Source organism: Lissotriton vulgaris, unplaced genomic scaffold, assembly GCF_964263255.1.
Source record: "Lissotriton vulgaris unplaced genomic scaffold, aLisVul1.2 SCAFFOLD_6338, whole genome shotgun sequence".
Lineage (NCBI taxonomy): Eukaryota > Metazoa > Chordata > Amphibia > Caudata > Salamandridae > Lissotriton > Lissotriton vulgaris.
The window spans coordinates 46510-67358 of NW_028242454.1; the positions used below are offsets into that span (position 1 = coordinate 46510).

The window sequence follows — 20849 nt, forward strand, 5'->3', positions numbered from 1 at the left end:
CAATTGTCTCCATCAATTAGGATTCCAGAATGTCCCTATATGTGTTAATCTGATTGGGTCAAAGGGGCCATTTTGGTCACAAAGCATCAAAATCCAAGCAGACACCATCAAAGAAAGAAACATTCAGGCATGCCTGTTGTGGGTGGTTATTAGAGATGCAAGACTGGGCAAAGAGAAGTGGTCTTTCTCTGTTCTGGATGGCCGAAGTAGGATCAACTGCGGCTTCATTTGCTAGATAAGCCAACCCGGCATCACTTCAATGGGTAACAGTACGGACTCTAGAATGACCTTGTGTATGGCGGTCTCTTATTAGGCCTTGTCATCGATTGTGACATTGTTCCTTGGAGGACAACTTAAACCCTACCTGTGTAGACAAGTGCTGAAGTAATTTACTGTTACCATTTATCATACTCGGTTTATCGTCTACAAGATAAAAGGTGGAGTCTCCCATTGTTGAAATGTGAGACCTACAGATTGACCACAGACCTAACAATAGAGTGCATTCCATCAACTGAATTGTCTCCATCTGTTATGGCTCTTTCTATACATTTCTGGAAGGTTGAAAGGTTTCCAAGATGCAGACATCTCAGCCTTCAGATGGATCTTTGCAGCAAGCGCATCACCCCACTGAGCTTGTTGAACTGATGTCCTTGACACTCGGACCCAGATTTCCTAAGGCCCAATGCCAGCACAATGCGACACAAAGTGGCACATGGCATTTACTTTGCAACAATAAAGGCATTTTGCTCTAGAAAGTTGCCCTCTTCTGAGCACAAAAAAACACTTTGCAATCCTTTGAGGTACCCTGGTCAAGGTGCATTACTGGGTGTTACTTGGGCAGAGCAGCATAAAAACCCATTTTTACATAAAGCCCTATCTAATAAGTTAGCCTTACTGGGCTTGTGTAAAGAATTAATGCCTCTCTGAAGCAGCATAACAAGGAGACATGTTTTCATTTCTATATAACTTAAGCATTGCATGTGTGCTGACGTGTACAGTAGACATCCATTGTGTAAGGTCCTCTTATGTTTGTCTAGACATAAGAATTTGTCCTGGAACAGTGTCCTTCCTGTATACATCCTTTGCTGCACAGCACACACTCACCTCTGCACCATGGTGTGAGTCTGTACTTACTCAGACACTCTGTTCATCACCACCCCCTTTTGTAAATCGTTTTTGGCCACTATAGGTGTGGCAGGGTATACTCAGACATGAGTCCCTTTCTCACTGCTCCATCAGGATTCAAGCAAGCCGGGCCGAAGAAGGCTGAAATGCCAGAAACCGGTCCCCGGTAGCTTGTCTCCTTTCTGGTGAAGAATTGGCTTGGTAGTTTAGTCTGCCCTGTTCCCATGATGCACTGGGCCAGGGACAGACTGATTTGCATATAGCCAGGTTCTGAGCTGGGATGGGGCAGTGAGATAAATAACGGTGATGGATCAAGCCCTGATCTTTGGACTGGGTAAGAGTGGTCTGTTTAACTCAGACACTCTGTTCATCACCACCCCCTTTTGTAAATCGTTTTTGGCCACTATAGGTGTGGCAGGGTATACTCAGACATGAGTCCCTTTCTCACTGCTCCATCAGGATTCAAGCAAGCCGGGCCGAAGAAGGCTGAAATGCCAGAAACCGGTCCCCGGTAGCTTGTCTCCTTTCTGGTGAAGAATTGGCTTGGTAGTTTAGTCTGCCCTGTTCCCATGATGCACTGGGCCAGGGACAGACTGATTTGCATATAGCCAGGTTCTGAGCTGGGATGGGGCAGTGAGATAAATAACGGTGATGGATCAAGCCCTGATCTTTGGACTGGGTAAGAGTGGTCTGTTTAACTCAGACACTCTGTTCATCACCACCCCCTTTTGTAAATCGTTTTTGGCCACTATAGGTGTGGCAGGGTATACTCAGACATGAGTCCCTTTCTCACTGCTCCATCAGGATTCAAGCAAGCCGGGCCGAAGAAGGCTGAAATGCCAAAAACCGGTCCCCGGTAGCTTGTCTCCTTTCTGGTGAAGAATTGGCTTGGTAGTTTAGTCTGCCCTGTTCCCATGATGCACTGGGCCAGGGACAGGCTGATTTGCATATAGACAGGTTCTGAGCTGGGATGGGGCAGTGAGATAAATAACGGTGATGGATCAAGCCCTGATCTTTGGACTGGGTAAGAGTGGTCTGTTTAACTCAGACACTCTGTTCATCACCACCCCCTTTTGTAAATCGTTTTTGGCCACTATAGGTGTGGCAGGGTATACTCAGACATGAGTCCCTTTCTCACTGCTCCATCAGGATTCAAGCAAGCCGGGCCGAAGAAGGCTGAAATGCCAGAAACCGGTCCCCGGTAGCTTGTCTCCTTTCTGGTGAAGAATTGGCTTGGTAGTTTAGTCTGCCCTGTTCCCATGATGCACTGGGCCAGGGACAGACTGATTTGCATATAGCCAGGTTCTGAGCTGGGATGGGGCAGTGAGATAAATAACGGTGATGGATCAAGCCCTGATCTTTGGACTGGGTAAGTGTGGTCTGTTTAACTCAGACACTCTGTTCATCACCACCCCCTTTTGTAAATCGTTTTTGGCCACTATAGGTGTGGCAGGGTATACTCAGACATGAGTCCCTTTCTCACTGCTCCATCAGGATTCAAGCAAGCCGGGCCGAAGAAGGCTGAAATGCCAGAAACCGGTCCCCGGTAGCTTGTCTCCTTTCTGGTGAAGAATTGGCTTGGTAGTTTAGTCTGCCCTGTTCCCATGATGCACTGGGCCAGGGACAGACTGATTTGCATATAGCCAGGTTCTGAGCTGGGATGGGGCAGTGAGATAAATAACGGTGATGGATCAAGCCCTGATCTTTGGACTGGGTAAGAGTGGTCTGTTTAACTCAGACACTCTGTTCATCACCACCCCCTTTTGTAAATCGTTTTTGGCCACTATAGGTGTGGCAGGGTATACTCAGACATGAGTCCCTTTCTCACTGCTCCATCAGGATTCAAGCAAGCCGGGCCGAAGAAGGCTGAAATGCCAGAAACCGGTCCCCGGTAGCTTGTCTCCTTTCTGGTGAAGAATTGGCTTGGTAGTTTAGTCTGCCCTGTTCCCATGATGCACTGGGCCAGGGACAGACTGATTTGCATATAGCCAGGTTCTGAGCTGGGATGGGGCAGTGAGATAAATAACGGTGATGGATCAAGCCCTGATCTTTGGACTGGGTAAGAGTGGTCTGTTTAACTCAGACACTCTGTTCATCACCACCCCCTTTTGTAAATCGTTTTTGGCCACTATAGGTGTGGCAGGGTATACTCAGACATGAGTCCCTTTCTCACTGCTCCATCAGGATTCAAGCAAGCCGGGCCGAAGAAGGCTGAAATGCCAGAAACCGGTCCCCGGTAGCTTGTCTCCTTTCTGGTGAAGAATTGGCTTGGTAGTTTAGTCTGCCCTGTTCCCATGATGCACTGGGCCAGGGACAGACTGATTTGCATATAGCCAGGTTCTGAGCTGGGATGGGGCAGTGAGATAAATAACGGTGATGGATCAAGCCCTGATCTTTGGACTGGGTAAGAGTGGTCTGTTTAACTCAGACACTCTGTTCATCACCACCCCCTTTTGTAAATTGTACTTCAATAAAGGCAGATTTTTAGAGCACCAGCGCCGAGGAGGCAGCAGCAGTACATGTGTGCTATGAACATAGAGACCTTACATGAGCACAAGTGATTTATTTTATTTTTATTTGCAAAGTTTTCTATAGCGCTGGTTAGACCCAGATGTATCAGAGCGCTTTGCATGAGGATGGGCGAGTTACAGGTTACATAATTACATCAATTACAAGAGCCAAGTGTAGACATAGTAGAAAAAAAACCATGAGATTACACAATAAAATGAGTTATTAGCGCGTAGCATAACAATAATTATGTCTTGTGGGGAATGAAAGGTAGAGGGGGGATGGTAAACAGGGTTAAGGAGTGCAGATAGAGTGAGGCCGACAGACAAAGGGGAAAAGTACTTCAGGGTTAACAAAGCGGTCACATTACACACGCTCACATTCATTGTTCATACCCATGGGGAGGTTCAGTGATTTGCCCAGAATCACAGGATGTTGAGCGACGCCGAGATCGAACCTCTTGTTCCCCAACTCCAAAGTCTGCTGGTCTGGCCATAACTCCACATCCTGCATTGAGTTGTAGGGCGCAGTCAGAAGCAACCTGAAAGCTCAGGTCTTTATGGGCTTGTTGGTTCCAGCAGGACCTCCGGCTGAGACAGAGCCAAGCTTCAGGCTAGAGCTTTCAGTGGCTCGCCCACCTCTAGGCCGGAGTACCATAGTAGGATTGAATGTCCAGGTTTTCTGTGTCATATGGTTGGTAAACATCATTACCGTTAAGCCAGCTGGGTCACAAGGAGATAAAGTGAATTGCGCAAGATCACACATTTTAGGAGGTGGAGATGATGGCATTATAACGCACGATGCCTCCTGAACCCTGGATCTGGCTTCCTTCCAAGGCATGTTACCATTCTTCCTACTGCACGCGGGGGCACGAGGAAGGCGCGCGCCGGACACAATGTTTCCTACGCTGCCAGTCACATGCCCTCTCTTGTTGCTTCTCGGGCCTCGCACACAGATCGGGTGACTGGGAGCCTTGTCACAGGACCGGCCTGCCCGCCCTGGAAAGTCCTTTCCACTGCGCCCTTTATCCGCACTCTCACCTTGACCTGCACAAGAACCTGAGCAGCACTGACTGTGAGGGAGTGACGTACCAGCGCCATCGACGAAAGACTCGAGGGGCTGGGATGGAGTCAGTAACATGTCAAGGCGACATGCCTGTAGAGGTGAGTCAGGCTGAATGACATGCAAACGACTCTGACCCAGCCCCTCGGGCCTCTCAGGAGGCACTGGGCTGTCACCAAGGCCCGGTCCTGCCCCGGGCATTTTTGACCATTACATCAGCAACGGGAGATCTGTGGTCTAGTTGTAGACTCGACCATATTGTGTGATCCTGAGCGAAGCATATTTTCTCCACGATCTTTTCTTTCTTTACTGGATGTTACTTGTAAAGTGCCTTTCCACGAGCTTCAGGGCGCCAAGTTGCGACCAGACGTGAACATTAGATTACTGTTTGGGCTAATAGGGTTACTTAAGGAATTAGGGCCTTGTTGCGAGGTAATTGTGGGGCCCCCCTGTGTGTTCTGGCGCAGCGCGGTGACGCTGCGCTGGACAGAGGGACTCCGGACACCTTGCTGCTTCTCCGCGTGGTCCGGACTAACCCCGAGACCACGCCTCCTTTATTTTATAGTACGCGCGGACGCCACGTACCACGTCCGCGCTGGCGCACGACTACGTGCGTGAACACTAGACTGCGCAGGGCAGTCTTGGACATTACACTCCTTTCCACCTTTATTGAAAAAAAACAACATGCAAACTGAGAGTCAATGGTGAACATGTGGAAAACAAGCAAAAATGGCCGGCAGGCCTGTTACCAGTCTGACGCTCATGGTGCACAGTCTCAGTCCACAGCAAAGTCCGCCAGCTGTGATGAGGGGGCTGGATTTCTTCTTAGCCCATAGCCAGCGGCCTCTCCTCGAAACAGTGTTCTCCTCGGGGTGACCTGCCGGGCTGGGGTTGGAGACAGCTCGTCCCCGGAGGGACACCGACTGGCTATGCCGGGCCTCTCAGACTCTGGCGAGCTCGCCTCTGGCTGGTCTGCTGCGTCGTTGTACCCGCTCACCGGGGATCTGGTGCTTGGAGTCGTCGGGCTTGGTGTTGCTCTGTCCGGGTCTCTGCTGGGCATGCCGTTGGGCGGGACTGCAGCCCGCTTGAAGAAGGACACGTTGCGGGTGACGGTTTCTCCGTCGCGTTGAGCCGTTACCATCGTGCCTGTCCTGCGGGTGACAGTCCAGGGCCTGGGTTCGAACGGGAGCCTGAATTTGCTTCCGGGATATCGGTCTCGCACGTATACTCGATCTCTTTCTCCAATGTATGATTCCTTGGCTCGGCGTCGGAAGCTCGCGTACTCGTTTGATCGCTTTCTGTTGAGCAAAGTCTGCTGAGGGTTTGCTTCCGTCGGGGTCCAGGTGTGGTGGTGGGGGATCGTGTCTCGGACAATTCGCCCCATGGCGGCTGGCCCTGGGGCCGCTGTAGTGGTACGGTGGGGTGTCAGCCTGTACTCCCTCAGGAACGTGTAGATGGCTTTCTCCAGGGGTGTCTCTTCTGCATGAGCAATCCGAATCACTTTATTGAGGGTCCTCATGAAACGTTCTACCTCCCCGTTGGCCTGTGGCCACCTGGGGGTGACCTTCCTGTGCTGGATGCCCCACTCCTGGAGATAGTCCGCAAATTCTTGGCTTTGGAACGGCGGCCCGTTGTCGGTCTTGACCAGGTCGAAGATGCCATGGGTGGCGATGAGTTTCTCGAACTTCGTCGTTACTTCCTTGGCTGTGAGTGTAGGTATTATCTCCACCTCGGGGTATTTGGTCAGGTCATCAATGACAACGAGCATGTACCGCCCGTCCGGGAGGTGTCCAAAATCGGCGCTCACTCGTTCCCAGGGTCTCTCGGGGTTCTCCTCGGTGATTACCGGCGGGGGCGGTTCGGGTGGACCTGCGGCCTGGCACCAGTGGCACTCCTTGACCATTTGTTCGACCTTCATGTCCAGGTCCGGGAACCACACTTTGGCCCTGAGTCTACTTTTTGTCTTCACTACTCCCTGGTGGCCGCGGTGTGCCAATTCGATTACTTGTTGAGTCAGGCTCGCCGGCATCACAATCCGTGGTCCTCTAAGTACGCATCCTTGACTGTCTACTGACAGTTCGTCCTTTACCCTGCAGAGGGTCTCTAGGGCTCGCTTGGCTTCCGGTGTCCTCTGACTCAGCGAGGCCTGGAGTGTTCTCCAGTCGTTGTCTCTCAGGGCGGTGTTCACTAGCTGCAGGACTTCATCCTTGCGGGTTGCGTCCACAATCATGTCAAGGTTCATGGGCAGCGGGCGTGATCTTTCGAGGATGACTTGTACATACTCCTCTGTCTCTTCGGCATCTTCTCTCTCTCGGGTGGTTGCCGCTCGGGGGTGCCGTGAGAGGTAGTCGGCCGGATTGGACGCACCGGGCTTAAATTCCAGTTTGTAGTCATACTCTTGGAGTTGTAGAATCCACTTCTCGATTCTCGGGGGAGGCTTCGAGACTGACCCTCGGAACAGGGGGAGTAGGGGCTTGTGATCCGTGGAGACTGTGAACGGATGTCCATAGACGTAAACGTGGAAGTGCCTGCAGGCCCAGTGGATCGCAATGGCCTCCCTCTCAATCTGAGAGTAGCGTTGTTCAGTTTCTGTCAGGGACCTGCTGGCGTAGGCTATGGGTGCCCAGTCTTCACCGTTTTGGCTTTGTGTCAGCACTGCTCCGAGTCCATAGGGACTGGCGTCCACTGCTACGTTCGTCGCCTTGGAAGGGTCAAAGTACGCCAGGGTCGTGTTGGCTGACAGGGCTGCCTTGGTGTTCTGAAACGCCCGCTCCTGTTCTTCCCCCCACTGCCATGGGGTGGTGGACTTGGTGAGCTCCCTTAGTGGCCTGGTGAGATTGGATAAGTCGGGGATGAATCGCCCGCAGAAGTTTACCATCCCGAGGAAACTTCGAACTTCTGATGTGTTGTTCGGCGCTGGGGCTGTTTGCACGTCCTTCACTTTTTCAGGGTCAGGGGCTACTCCCTTGTCGGAGAACGTGTACCCAAAGAAGCTGATGGTGTTCTGCAGGAACTGACATTTCTCCCTGTGTAGGGTAAGGCCTGAGTCTTTGATCCTTTGTAGCACGCTTCTGAGTCTTCTGTGGTGCTCTTCTACTGTATCGGCGTATATCAGCAAATCATCGCTGACATTTAGGACGCCTGTGATCCCACTCAATACTTCTCGAATCGTGTTTTGGAAGACCTCTGCAGCGCTTGATATTCCAAAATTGAGTCGCCGATAGCGCCGGAGGCCAACGTGAGTGGAGAAAGTGGTGATGTACCTGGAGTCCGGGTGCAGAGGTAGCTGGTGGTATCCTGATCTCAGGTCCATCTTGGAGAACCACTTCGCTCCGTTTAACTCTCCTAGAATGTCGTCTATGGTAGGCGTCAGGTGTCTTTCTCTCTTCACCGCTGCGTTGGGGAGGCGCATGTCGACGCAGATGCGGACCTGTCCTGGTTGTTTGGGCTTCCGCGCTACCACAATCGGCGACACCCAGGGGGTGGGCCCGCTGACCTTCTCGATTATCCCCTGTTTTTCAAGGGTCTCCAACTCCTGTTCCACTTTCTTTCTTAGGTGAAATGCTATCCGTCGATGACGGAGGGCTACTGGCTGTATGGATTTGTCAATGTGTAGAGAGACTTCTTTGCCTCGGAGGCATCCAATACCTTTGAATGTGTCTTCGAATTCTTCCAGGATTGTGTCTAGCTCTTCTTCCAAGACGGCCATGGCAAACGAGATGAGGTGTAGGTCTTCAGCTGCTTGGCCACTCAGGAGCATTCCGCTACCTTCTTTGGTCACGTAGATGGTGGCTGGCGTCCTCAGTTCTTGGTGCTGTATGTCTGTCTGGAAGCACCCTATTAACGGTATTGGTGTCTTTTGTCCATAGGCGAAGACTCTGATCTTGGCTGGTTTCAGGAGTGGTTTGTCTCGCAGTTGGTTGTAGACGTTTGCCGCCATCAGCTCTATCGAGGCCCCTGTGTCAATGGTCGCTCTCACTTCTTGGTTTAGTACCTTTATCCTGCACTTTGGGAGTCGCCGTTTTTTCCTCAAAGGCTGATCTATGGCGAACACATAGTGCACCGGATAGTTGTGAGCGTCATCGTCCATATCTTCGCTCTCAGGGTCTTCCCTTATGGCATGGGCGGCTTCAGGTTTGGGTTTAGATGATCTGCACACCGATGCGAAATGGTTCATGCGCCCGCATGACCCGCACTTCCTCCCCCGTGCCGGGCAGTCTTGTGCTCTATGTGGTGCGCCCCCGCAATATCCGCACTCTTTCCGGCGTTCTGGCGTTCTTCCTCTCCCCGCCGGGCGTTGCTTCGGTCTCACCACGTTGACGTGCTCTGCCACGTGGACTTGCTCTGCCTTTACTGGTCTGTGAAGCGCTGCCTCCATATGCGACGCCCTTGCGTGGGATAATTCCTTTGAACGGCCTAGCTTTAGAATGTCGGCCAGGGGCTTGCCGTCCTCCTGGAGGATCTTTACCCTCAGGTCAGAGGAGTAGCAGTTCTGGATAATCTGGCCGCGGATTTCTTCTTGTTCATCCTGGAATCCGCACGTGCTCGCGAGTTCCTTCAGGCGACCATGGAAGGCATCGAGGGATTCATCTGCTTCCTGACGCACTTGCCTGAAGATGAAGCGCTCGTAGTCTTTACTCTGCATCGGCTCAAAATGGGCATTGAGCGCGTTGAGGAGCGTGACATATGTACGAGGGGTGGCCTCTACCAGGGTTTTGTATATCCTGTAGATATCTTTTCCTCCCAGGTGCAAGAGGAGCGCCCTGCGTCGGTCGCGCGTCGTCCCTGCTCCTTCAAAGTAGAACTGGAGCCTCTCAACCCAGTCTTTCCAGCGGGGGGCCAGGGATGCTGGGGCCCCGTCAACAACAAAGGGCTCGATTGGGGGGATGGACGCCATGATGACGCAGTGCGACTAGCCTCCGCTTCACTGGCACGTGGGGCGAGGGTTGTGTGAATCCTCTGCCTCCTAGGCGCAGATCTCGAGCCAGGTGAGTAATGCTAGGTGAGAAGTCAACCCAGTGGCCAGAAGAGGGCAGTATGCTGGAGCCCTGGCTGCACTGCTTGGGATTGCGCGGGGGAGGGGCTCATAGGAGTAGCTGTGGCCCTGAGCAGATGCACGGCGCTGGTACCTCGGGTTGATCAAGTCCTGCTCCCATCATGTGCCAGAGCTGAAAGCACTCGAAGTATCCCCTGGGAGGCAGAAAGCACTGAGGCCAGCCTGCGCCGTCGAGGAGATGCAGGGCCGGCAGCTCCGCACTCGGCAGACACACGTGTTGTCCCAGGAGGTCGGGGACGCCTGGGCGCACCGGCGGTGCAGGCGAGATAGCCTTTCCTCACGCAGCGTGGGCACTCTTCGCCCTCGTCGCCATTGTGGGGCCCCCCTGTGTGTTCTGGCGCAGCGCGGTGACGCTGCGCTGGACAGAGGGACTCCGGACACCTTGCTGCTTCTCCGCGTGGTCCGGACTAACCCCGAGACCACGCCTCCTTTATTTTATAGTACGCGCGGACGCCACGTACCACGTCCGCGCTGGCGCACGACTACGTGCGTGAACACTAGACTGCGCAGGGCAGTCTTGGACATTACAGTAATGATGCTCCCGACGAAGTGCGAAATCCGAAGGATAACCTACTGGTGGAGCGTCCTCATAATATATAACCCTTGGTGTATTAGTAAAATATAGCTCTTTTACGTCACACTTGGAAGTGATTAGAAAAAGGCCCCCCCCGGGTTATTAAGCGCTGTATGCACACGAGAACATTTAAACAGTGAAGTCTTGGCTTGTGAAGTGAAATCGAGACACGTGCCGGTCACCGGAGCTGGCTACCGACTGCGCAGGTCACGTGTGGCAGAAAGATTCCATTGGTGGCAGCAGAATTCTCGCGGATGGACATTCCACAAGGTGGGCTGATGGAGAGGAGTCGCGTCACCAGCCAGTTGCCAGGCTCGTCCTGGCTTTATGTACACAACAAACGCCAGGAGCGAGCCACTTATTTAGCACAATCTTCGCGCGACTGCCTGCGGAGGAACAGAGGGTCACACGATCAAGCAGTGACGCGCTGATGGCGCCGTCATGTTTGGTATTTTGAAGTGTACATTGTACCCAAACTTTGGCGCATCATTTGGGACGTTTCGCCCTGATGCTCGAGTGAACCACATGCAAGATTTGCTCTCCGCACCCTTGGCTACATCTGCTAAAATAATATAGGCAGCCATTGGGGAGATGCCTTTTGTTATTTAAATTGTGGGTGCCACCACATTTATTATTGAAAATTCTAATTTCTTTGGCTATTGGGGTGGTGCAATTAAAACGATAAGTGGTGTATGGCATAACTTTGCAGCCTGAATCTTGAATTCTTTGGTTGTTCGGTATGCTTGCGGTATACCATCCAAAACAGTGACATTTTCTGGGGTTGTGGTATCCCCTTTGAAGAGATTGCTTGGACGCTCAGTTGAAAAAATCTTTGTCCTGATGAAGACCATGTAATTATACAAAGGTTGAAACGCAGTCGACGCATATGCGGGCGTAACTAACGAACAACGCATCGTCTTGCTTGTTGTTGTTGTTTCTGTTTTGACCTGAACCTTCCTTGCTATGTAATTCCTTCTGTCTGCCACTTGTCTGGTTTTTGTATTGTATATTAATTTGTTTGTGTACCAGTGTATGTTTCTGAGCGTATTCTTTTACATTAAAAAAAATAACATTTGTATACTTTACTAATATTTCTTTAACAGGATTTTTCTTTCTTTTTCCCTTTTTTCTTCAGTTTTCCGTTTTCTTACAGTTATTGTTATTGAATGTTTGCTAATTTGATATTGATAACTTGAACAGTTGTTAGGACTAAATATTGATTGCCCCTGGTTCAGGTGTACAGGGCTGTACATTGAACTGTTATTAGTAAAATCGCTGTCGTCTATTGATTTCTTAATGTCATTATCTGTGCAGTGCTTCGATGCCCATTCGTAGCTTGATGACAGTTTTATATAATTAAACAATGCCTGAAACCTTCGCTAACATATTTTCAAGCAGGGCATTGTATGTACGTTGGTTGACGCACAAAATAGCGAATCACAAACTAGCATTTGAGTTAAAGCTGACACAAAATATCGAATACTGAGAAGGGTACTTGGGCACAGTTAATAGAAAACAGCTAATTACAGTGGTGAGTTAAAGGCCAAGCATGATAGCAAATCACAGCATACCGAACCGTCTAAAACTGACACAAAATACCAACCACAAACTAGCTGCTGTTTGGCAGCTGACACAAAATACCCAATCACAAAATACCATCTGAGCTAAATTTGACATAAAATAGCATATTACAAAACAGCTGCTGAGTTTACAGCCAACACAAAGTAGCTCATCACAAAATAGCTTTTTTATTACAGGTGACACAAAAGCTGGGGTCTCCCACCCGTCATTTTAGAAGTTGCTTGTTTACGCTTGCTCCTTTAACTACCACCCAGCTAATCTGCGACATAGCAATAGCTGTATACATCTTTTACACAACACCCTTATAACACAACCAGGCTACCCATGTCCCAAAATCAATGTCAGTGATCTAACTAAGGGGTGGGTGTAACTGGGGTAATTCATTGTAACGTAATCATGCGCAATTACCCCGACATTCTGCGAGATTCCTGAGAATTACGTGAGAAGAGTAATTCTGCATTTAAAGCTATTTTCTTAGTGCAAAAATGCCCCCTCGCGTTTAAAATGGACACAAGGATGCACTTTGCTCTAATAAATGATGCGAAGTGCAGGAGAACTTTAATAGAAAACGAGCAGATGCCCTCTAAATGTGCCCTTGAGGTAAAATTTCTCCCAGCTTACTCTTGGCATTTAGCGCAATGCACCCTCGGGTCCAAAATGGGCTTCTGGATGCATTTTGCACTAAGAAATAGTACTAAATTCAACAGAATGTGAATAGCGGGTGTGAGCAGCTGCGTGTGCTCATTAAATGTGCTCGTGCGGTAGGATGTGCCCTCAAGTTACTCTTAATTACGGTAGCGGGGGTAATAGCTTATTATTGGTAATTCTGTATCAAGGAGTTTACCGAAATTATTCCAGCATAATGGAAATGCCACCCAGGCCTAGATCTACCCAGTAGATTTGTGTTCTCTTCTCTTCACAATTTTGAATCCTGGCAGTAATAGCACCTACACCTCCTACAATAAAACAATATTTCTTTTGTGCGCCTGTCAGAAGCATAAGGCAAAATGATGGCCCCCACTACACTTGTAATGAGGGGCCTCTAAGACTCCTACATCTAACAGAAATTCATAGACCTTAGGCAAAATGGTGGACCCAGGAGAGTGGGAAATCCATTGCGTTGCAGGGGCTTGTGTTACACCCCTGGCACTGTTCCCATTGGGCGCAGGGTCAAGACTGATTTGCATATGGCTGGGTCCAAACTGGAATGGCATTGTGAGCAAAAAGCAATGGATTTAGGCCCAGATCTCTGTACTGGGGTGAATGTATGACATTGTTTTGCATTCTGTCCATCAATTGTTCTTTTTACCCCTGGCACCAGACCTGAACCTCTTCAGAGTTGTAGAGTGATTGTGGAAACTCCTAGCCCTGCAGAGACAGAGCTAAGCTTATGTTGGGCGTCTATAGAGGTGATTGTGGACACCTCCAGCCACGCAGAGTTAGGTTTATGTTGGGCGTTTGTAAAGGCGATGTTGACACCCCCAGCCTTGGAGAGGCAGGTTTATGTTGCGTGTCTGTAGAGGTGATTGTTCCCCCCTTGGAGGTCGGTATATATTTGGCCTCTGTAGACATGATTGTGGACCCCCCTCTGCCCCACCAAGGTAGTTGATGTTGGGTGACCCACCCCACCCAGTCTTATTACCTCCCCCAGTAGCACTTTCACTCCATCCCCGGATGGGCATGCCTTTGCCAGCCGAACAAGGTCATTGTTGTGAAATGCTCTTGGCAAGAAGAATGTTGTAAACTTGTTGTAATGCTTTGAAAGCGGAGGCCGTCGTAAATCATGTGGGTTACGCAATGGTTACGCTATGTAATGAGTAGATTCTGTGTCAGAGGCTCCATTCAAAACTGATAGTGTCTCCAGAGCAGGACTGCATGGGGAGCTGGATACTATGTGTCAGACCATTGGATGTGGCTAGACGTCAAATTAACTTTCACTTTCTGTTTCTTCTCTTTAGGACTTCCTTCACCGGGGCTGGTGGTCTTGTTGGTCTATGGTGGAGGAACCGCCATAGGACCTTCTCTAGGGATGGTAGACCACTTACTTCAATTTGATGAGTCCTTTTCATCCTCAGCATCCCCCGTTGGATACTTTGGGGACGGGCTGACCGTTGGGCGGACCTACCAGATGCTGCCCTCGCCCATGTCAGAGGACGACAGCGACTCCTCGAGCTTCTACTCGTGCTCCAGCCCTGACTCGCAGGCGCTCAGCTCGAGCTATGGGAGCACGTCCAGCACGGAGAGTCAGGACAACATCCTGGACTACTTGCTGTCTCAGGCCTCGCTGGGGAATACTTCTGAGACTTGGTGGGACGCGCGGAGGCCGAGCCCCGCTGTCAAAGAGGAGAACTTTAATATCCCAGAGTTTGCTGTGGATATGGAGGACGTCAGGGTATTTCAACCAACCCTTGAAGAAATTGAGGAATTTTTGGAGGAGAACATGGAGATGGATCTTAAAAGGGAAAGTAAACACGAAGCCAAGGAATTGAGAACTTTCACTAATGTGTCCATGGCGGGACCTAAAGACAGTACTGAACCAGACCTTTCTTTAAAGGAATGCAAACGCGAGGAATCAGGTTCCACAACTGAAGATGGCGGTTCCTCAGGAGACGCGTCTCCTGTGGAGGGCGGTATACCAGTTATTCTTCAGATTCAACCTGTACAGATCAAACAAGAGCCCAGCATGAGCCCTGCCTCACAAGCGTCGGCCGCGGACAACATAAAAATTGCACAACTTCTTGTCAACATTCAAGGGCAAACCTTCGCCCTGGTGCCTCAGGTAGTCCAGTCTTCCAACTCGAACTTCTCACCCAAGTTTGTGCGTATTGCGCCTGTTCCCATCGCTGCCAAGCCAGTGGGGCCGGGAGGTGGGCTCCAGGGCCAAGCTGGAATCCTTGTGGGTCAAAAATTTCAGCGGAACGCCGCAGCAGAGCTTATCAAAATGCACAAATGTACTTTCCCCGGATGTACCAAGATGTACACCAAGAGCAGCCACCTCAAAGCCCACCTGAGGAGACACACGGGGGAGAAGCCCTTCGCATGCACGTGGCCTGGCTGTGGCTGGAGGTTGGTATTTGAAATGTGTTTGTTAATGTATCTAAAATGTCTACAGTGCATACATTTTGACGCTGAGTTGTATCAGTGGTTGTATGATGGAACAACGCAGGGAAATACTTTAAATGCCTTTACCACACATTTTATGTAAAGGCATACGAGGTAAAAACATGTGCGTTCTAAAAATATGCATGGTAAAAAAGGTGTGGTAAAGGCACAACATGCTAAAAACCTCGTTGTAAAGGCAGTTTCCCGTATCGGAGCTTTAGGTGATGTATCGCCCTTTGAGAAATTCCCATTACCAGATTAGAAAAGCAAGAGATCAAATGTGGTAGAAACAAGAGAGAGTGAAAAGAGTATCACTTTGTATGAACTAAAAGTCGATGCTAGAAAAAGATGCAAGACGGGGGTTAGCAGAGGGGGTACAATTTATCCGTATGACATGAAGTTCACCTGCCGTTTCAACCCCAATAAGCCCCACTAAGCCTTATTGGTTGCCAAAGTACAGACAGGGAGTGCATGCCATGACACATTCTACCCAGTAGAGGTCCTCACAGTTTCCAGGCCATCATGAAATAAAGACTTCATTTAGAGTTTGAATGGAACTGAAAATCCTTCAATTTCTGGATGCAAGTCAAAAAGCCTGGACGCATTTCCTCGATATTAAATACCCCTATGACATTTACCTGGTGCATTGTGCTCTGTATTTTGAGTTTACTCTAGAAATTCAAGGATTTTCAGTTCTCCCCTTTCTGTAACTGGTTCCTGGTGTGTTTTATTCCACTCAGCTTCTCTTCTGGTGACATGTATTTTGAGTTTACTCTAGAAATTCAAGGATTTTCAGTTCTTGCCTTTCTGTAACTGGTTCCTGGTGTGTTTTATTCCACTCAGCTTCTCTTCTGGTGACATGTATTTTGAGTTTACTCTAGAAATTCAAGGATTTTCAGTTCTTGCCTTTCTGTAACTGGTTCCTGGTGTGTTTTGTTCTACTCAGCTTCTCTTCTGGTGACATGCTCAGGCACACTTTGTATTCTCGTTGATGTCTCCGGTGGTGTCCAATGATGAGATACATCTTTTTTTTAATTCCTACTCACAAATACTTCATATTCTTTTCAGAATGTTCAGAATTAGGTGTCAGTGTAAGTGTCTCTGTCTCTGTCCCGGACAAAAATGCTGCAGGCAGCCCATCGCAGGCGCGGGCCGGTATGGACCAGTTGATGGTGGCAACCCAACAGTGGCCGCAGGTTCAAATTTTCGCGGGTAGGATTCCCGCGGGTGGCAACAATTTGTTGCCTGGGGGGTGGCAGTGGGGCTGCCTGGGCGGCAGGACAGCTTAAAAGGCTAGAAATCGGCCTGGTGAGCACCTTGCGGACTGCCTGCCCCTAAGGATTCTAGGTGCATGCTGTCCCCACCGCGAGGGAGACTTTGTTAATGCACCCCCCCCATCTCGTTAGCTTCTACATATTGTTGGGGAGGCCGTTAAGGAGTCATGTCTTGACCACAAAATGGGTTGCCAACATGGGGCATCAAAGATCTAAGCGCAGACGGATTCATGACGTTGTTGGTTTTGAATAACCCGGGGCATGGGTGACACGGCCATTGGTCAAGGGCTGAGGGCATCAGCTACCGCAATTGTCCCTGGCCCTATGGGGGTACCTCGTGATTCGCCCCGTGGGAGTGGGGGGTTGGTGGCTGCTCCAGGGGACCATGGTATGGCCCAGTTGCCCAGGCTCATCCCCCGATTGGGTGCCAGGGGGTGTCCCTTCACTGAGTTGCTCTGGCATGATTCTTTTTGGGGGGCCAGCTGCCTTGCAACGCCATTAGGAACCGAGAAGTGGTCAATCGTGACTCCTAGTGGAGTGTGAGAATATGCGAGCCGGAGATCAGTTGTATTAGTAAAAAGTTTGCTGTATTAAACTTGTAATGTCGTGTTTATGGAGTGTAATAAATACGTCCAGAGAATGGGTACATTCTCAAAACGCAATTCCGATTGTCTGTTGTGGTTTCATATGATGGGTGTAGCTGTAATGTTGTCCTGGTCGGAGAGGGCAATTTCAGTCTTACTTCTTCAGCCCACCGGTCTCATGGCTGTCCCTCACCTGTCCCAGGACACGCTGTTGGCGGTCTGTCCTCTCTCTCTCAGCAGGGCAGTGTAAGAGAACAGGTCTCTGTCTCTCTCTCCCCAGGACAGGCTGTCTTCAGTCTGTCCCCTCTCTGCAACAGGGCAGTGTAAGAGGGCATGTCTCTACCTCTCTCTTCCTAGGACACTCTATCTTCCATTTGTCCTCTCTCTGTAATAGCCTCAGGGCAGTGTAAGAGGGCATGTCTCTCTGCCTCCTCTCAGGACACGCTGTCTTCAGTCTGTCCTCTCTCTGTAACAGGGCAGTGCCTCTTCCTCTCTCCACCCAGGACGCGTGGTTGGCAGATTCGATCGTCTCTGTTTCTGCTCAGTGTATAAGTGGTGATTGTCTACCCTTTGACCTTTTAACAATGTAAAAGCAGGGCTTCAAGTGGTATGAAAAAACTGGGGGGGGTCCCTTAAGGGGGCGTGGCCAATGTAATTAAGGGCGTGGCTCAAAAACACGTAAACTAAAAATCTGTGCTTAGCATAGTGTGCCGCCAGAGTTGTATTTTGCTGTTTCTTTGTATCCAGATATATGATACAACAAGTAACATCATACCTACAACACGTCAGGACTATTGGCTTTGTCAATGGTTGTTAGTTGCATAAGATAAATAAGCAGCAGCTATGGCTGGTAAATACTATGGACAAAGCTTCCACTTAAAGCCCTGGTGACACCTGGACAATGTTGCTGCTCCTGAGTTTCAAAAAGAGAAGGGAAATCCGGAGAGAAAATGACTCTCTTTAAAGGATTTCCCTTCCCCCTAGAACGCTCACCTGGCATGTAGTCATGCCGTAACTTCTCCACTTGTGAGAAGGGAGCAGTGTGAGCACGTGACACTAGTGAGAAGTGAGCAGTGTGAGCACGCGCACATCGATGTGCCTGCTGTCACTACAGTCCGGGATAAAACAGACCGCCTGTGCCAGGGCACAAAACAGAGCCCGATAAAGACCCGTTTCGAGGCCTCCTTAAAAAAACTGCCGGTACTCAGACCCGGTGAGACCCTGCCCACTTAAAGCCCTGTGTAAAATGATTACCTCTGCGGGATAGTTCAAAGGTGAGCACATCCGGGTTCGACATTCTGAATGTGTAATAGTGCCAGGCAGGCAGCACCTTGCCATAAACAGAATCTTACCCACTCTGGAATCTATCCTCTTAGCAGAAAACATCCAGTAGCCCCCATGGGCAAGGAGGTCGTAGGGAGTGAATCAACTACAGTGAGGCTGACCTGTGAGTGACCCTAAGCGTCAGAAGGACTCTGCTGATTCTAAGGGGTGGGTGGGCAACAAGGGAGGCGCTTTTTGTGCAATAAACTCAATTGTTTTTGTGAATCACATCTCATACAGTGAGGGCATTGCTCGAATACATTGGAAACAGTGTGCCCTGTTGCTAAATGAGGGCACACCCTGCAGGGTAATGGAAAACACTGAGGTGCACTGAAGGCTTGTGGCTGGTGGCAGGGCCCAGTGATACCACCCTCTCTGGCAGGCGGTAACTCTCACCGGAGGGAGGGGATCACATTCAGACCACTGAAGTCATGGTCAGACCTAGACTTCTCCCATGATGTCTGGGGGGCACTCAGTGCCACCTGAGACAGTCACCTTTGCAATGTGGCCCTGATCAGAAGGGGTGCAGTCCTGATGAGTGTAGCACCCTTTAAACCCTAGGGCACCCTCCCATGCCCTGTACTGGAGCCCTGGACACCCAGCTCATGAATATTCATAGCTCTGGCCCTGTGAGTGTGAATCCAGCCTGGCGTGAACTGTAATTATACAGGAAATTATCGTGGGATTATTGCACGCCGCCCAAGTTACACCTCACAACCCAAAGGCACACAAAGAGAGAGTTGGGCAGCTACCTCATGATAAGAAATTATGATAAGGCCATTAATTGCTCACCTGGAACATTATTTGCCAGAAAACTCTGCTGTTGCTCAATGTTGTTTTTTGATAATCCCTTTGGTGCGTGATGTAAGAAAAGGTTGCAAAACCCAAGGAGACATAATCAAGTAAAGGAACATTCTGGAATGAATAATGTTGCGGAATATTACCTGACACAAGTCAGAGCTAAGAAAGGCAGGCGTTTGCTGCTAGTTAACATAACAGGTGTATTTGTACAGCACACAATTACCCGTAGGTGTTTTGGCGGTGAATAACAGATGTTTATTGTTACCCAACTCAATGGCACTCATTTTAACGACCTCTGATGGATGAAAGGCTGAGTGGACCACCAGGATTTGAACTTGTGACCATGAGGTTGAACACAGGCCACTGCCGTGGCTGCTTTAGTCCACTGAGCCACCAGACGTCACCCAGACCTCTAGCACAGCCTCAACATTCTGCTTCAATTCAATTCAGGACATTTGTAAAGCGCACAGCTACCTCCGTAGAGGTGTCCCCGCGCTAGCGACTGGTCCGAAGAGAAGAGAGGAAGAGAAAAAATTAGTTGCCCATCAGATCCGTATCAAACAAGAAAGTTTTGAGATTGCTTCTAAAAGCTGATTCCGAAGGGATGCAGCGGAGACTGCGAGGCAGAGCGTTCCATAATTTAGAAGCCAAATAGGTTAAAGCACTAGCAATCATACAACCAGTTGTGGGAAGGAACAGCAATGGACTGGGTGATAGGACAACAGATCTGTAGAAGACATGGTTTCAGCTTGCTTGGCCATAGTTAGCTTAACATCATTGCTTGTTGTGCTGCCGGGCTCAGCAATGCACCAGCCAGACCTAAAGGCTCGTGAGCAGGGCAGTATTTGTAACAATGTCTTATCATGTTGAAAGAACCATGAACTTTGCTCGTTCACTTCCACAGAATGTGCTGTTTGCATTGGGTGTGTGCATGTGTTGCAGTTTGCTGCGGGCGTCGAGCATTACGCGCGCATTCCATTGCACAATGGCCGCCTCGGCGTGCTGTGGCATGCAACCACGTGAGCATTGATCCTGCTCTAACAACACTCAATGTTCCCGTCAGCCTGCAGGGTTGAGCATGTCAACATGTTTGCACCTTCCCAGGACTTAGGTTGTTGTTGTTCCCTGCATGCGATGGTGACGCACAACTCTACAACCTTCACACACACACACGGCTCAACAGGTCATTGTACCCTGGGCCACTCTTCCAGCAGTCACATTGGGAAATGAACAGGATTATGTTTGGAATTCTGGATGAGTTCTACACCAGTATATACAGATTCCTAGAAGCTCACCAGATTTGGAGAGGCAGACCTCCCTGTAGAACCTCAAGGATTGGCCATGGAGTTCTTCGGTTGACCAGCTATAATTTGTTTGGCCATGCACAAAAACACTGGGCGATTGACTAACGAGTGGAGGTGTCGAAGGATGTCACTCTCATTAATGCATCTAAAATCCACACAATGCCTACACTTGCATCTACTTCCTGCTATGTTCTTGGAATTCCACACAGTGCTTTTAATAGCACTGCTTTCACTTGAAAAGGAAGTGTATCTCTGTGGTTTTTTTTAACACATGCTGGTATTTGTTGGCAGCATCGGTGAAACAAGTCATTAGTTTCTTATCTGTTCGCACTCCTGCTAAATTCTGTCAAGGCAACTGCTCTCTGCATCATGCGGGTGCTTTTTTAGTCGTTTGAACATTATGTTTTGTTATGCTACCTTGTTGCACCAATCTTTATTTGTAACACGCTCCAACATAGAGCTTCATGGCACTGAGAGGCAACATAATGAGCAAAGGATTTAGACAGTAAGATAAAAACTGAAGGAAGGAGATTTACTTTTTAAAAAGCCTGGTTT

At 49.6% G+C, this 20849-nt stretch overlaps 1 protein-coding gene across 1 annotated transcript in view; it reads left to right on the plus strand.

The window, feature by feature from the left end:
* KLF15 (KLF transcription factor 15) overlaps positions 1–20849 on the plus strand; it is a 53664-nt gene that overhangs the window by 13725 nt on the left and 19090 nt on the right. Inside the window, exon 2 of the mRNA XM_086948318.1 lies at positions 13865–14972. Coding sequence (XP_086804444.1) covers positions 13936–14972 — 1037 coding nt within the window. The 5' untranslated portion in view covers positions 13865–13935. The remainder of the gene's footprint in view (positions 1–13864; positions 14973–20849) is intronic.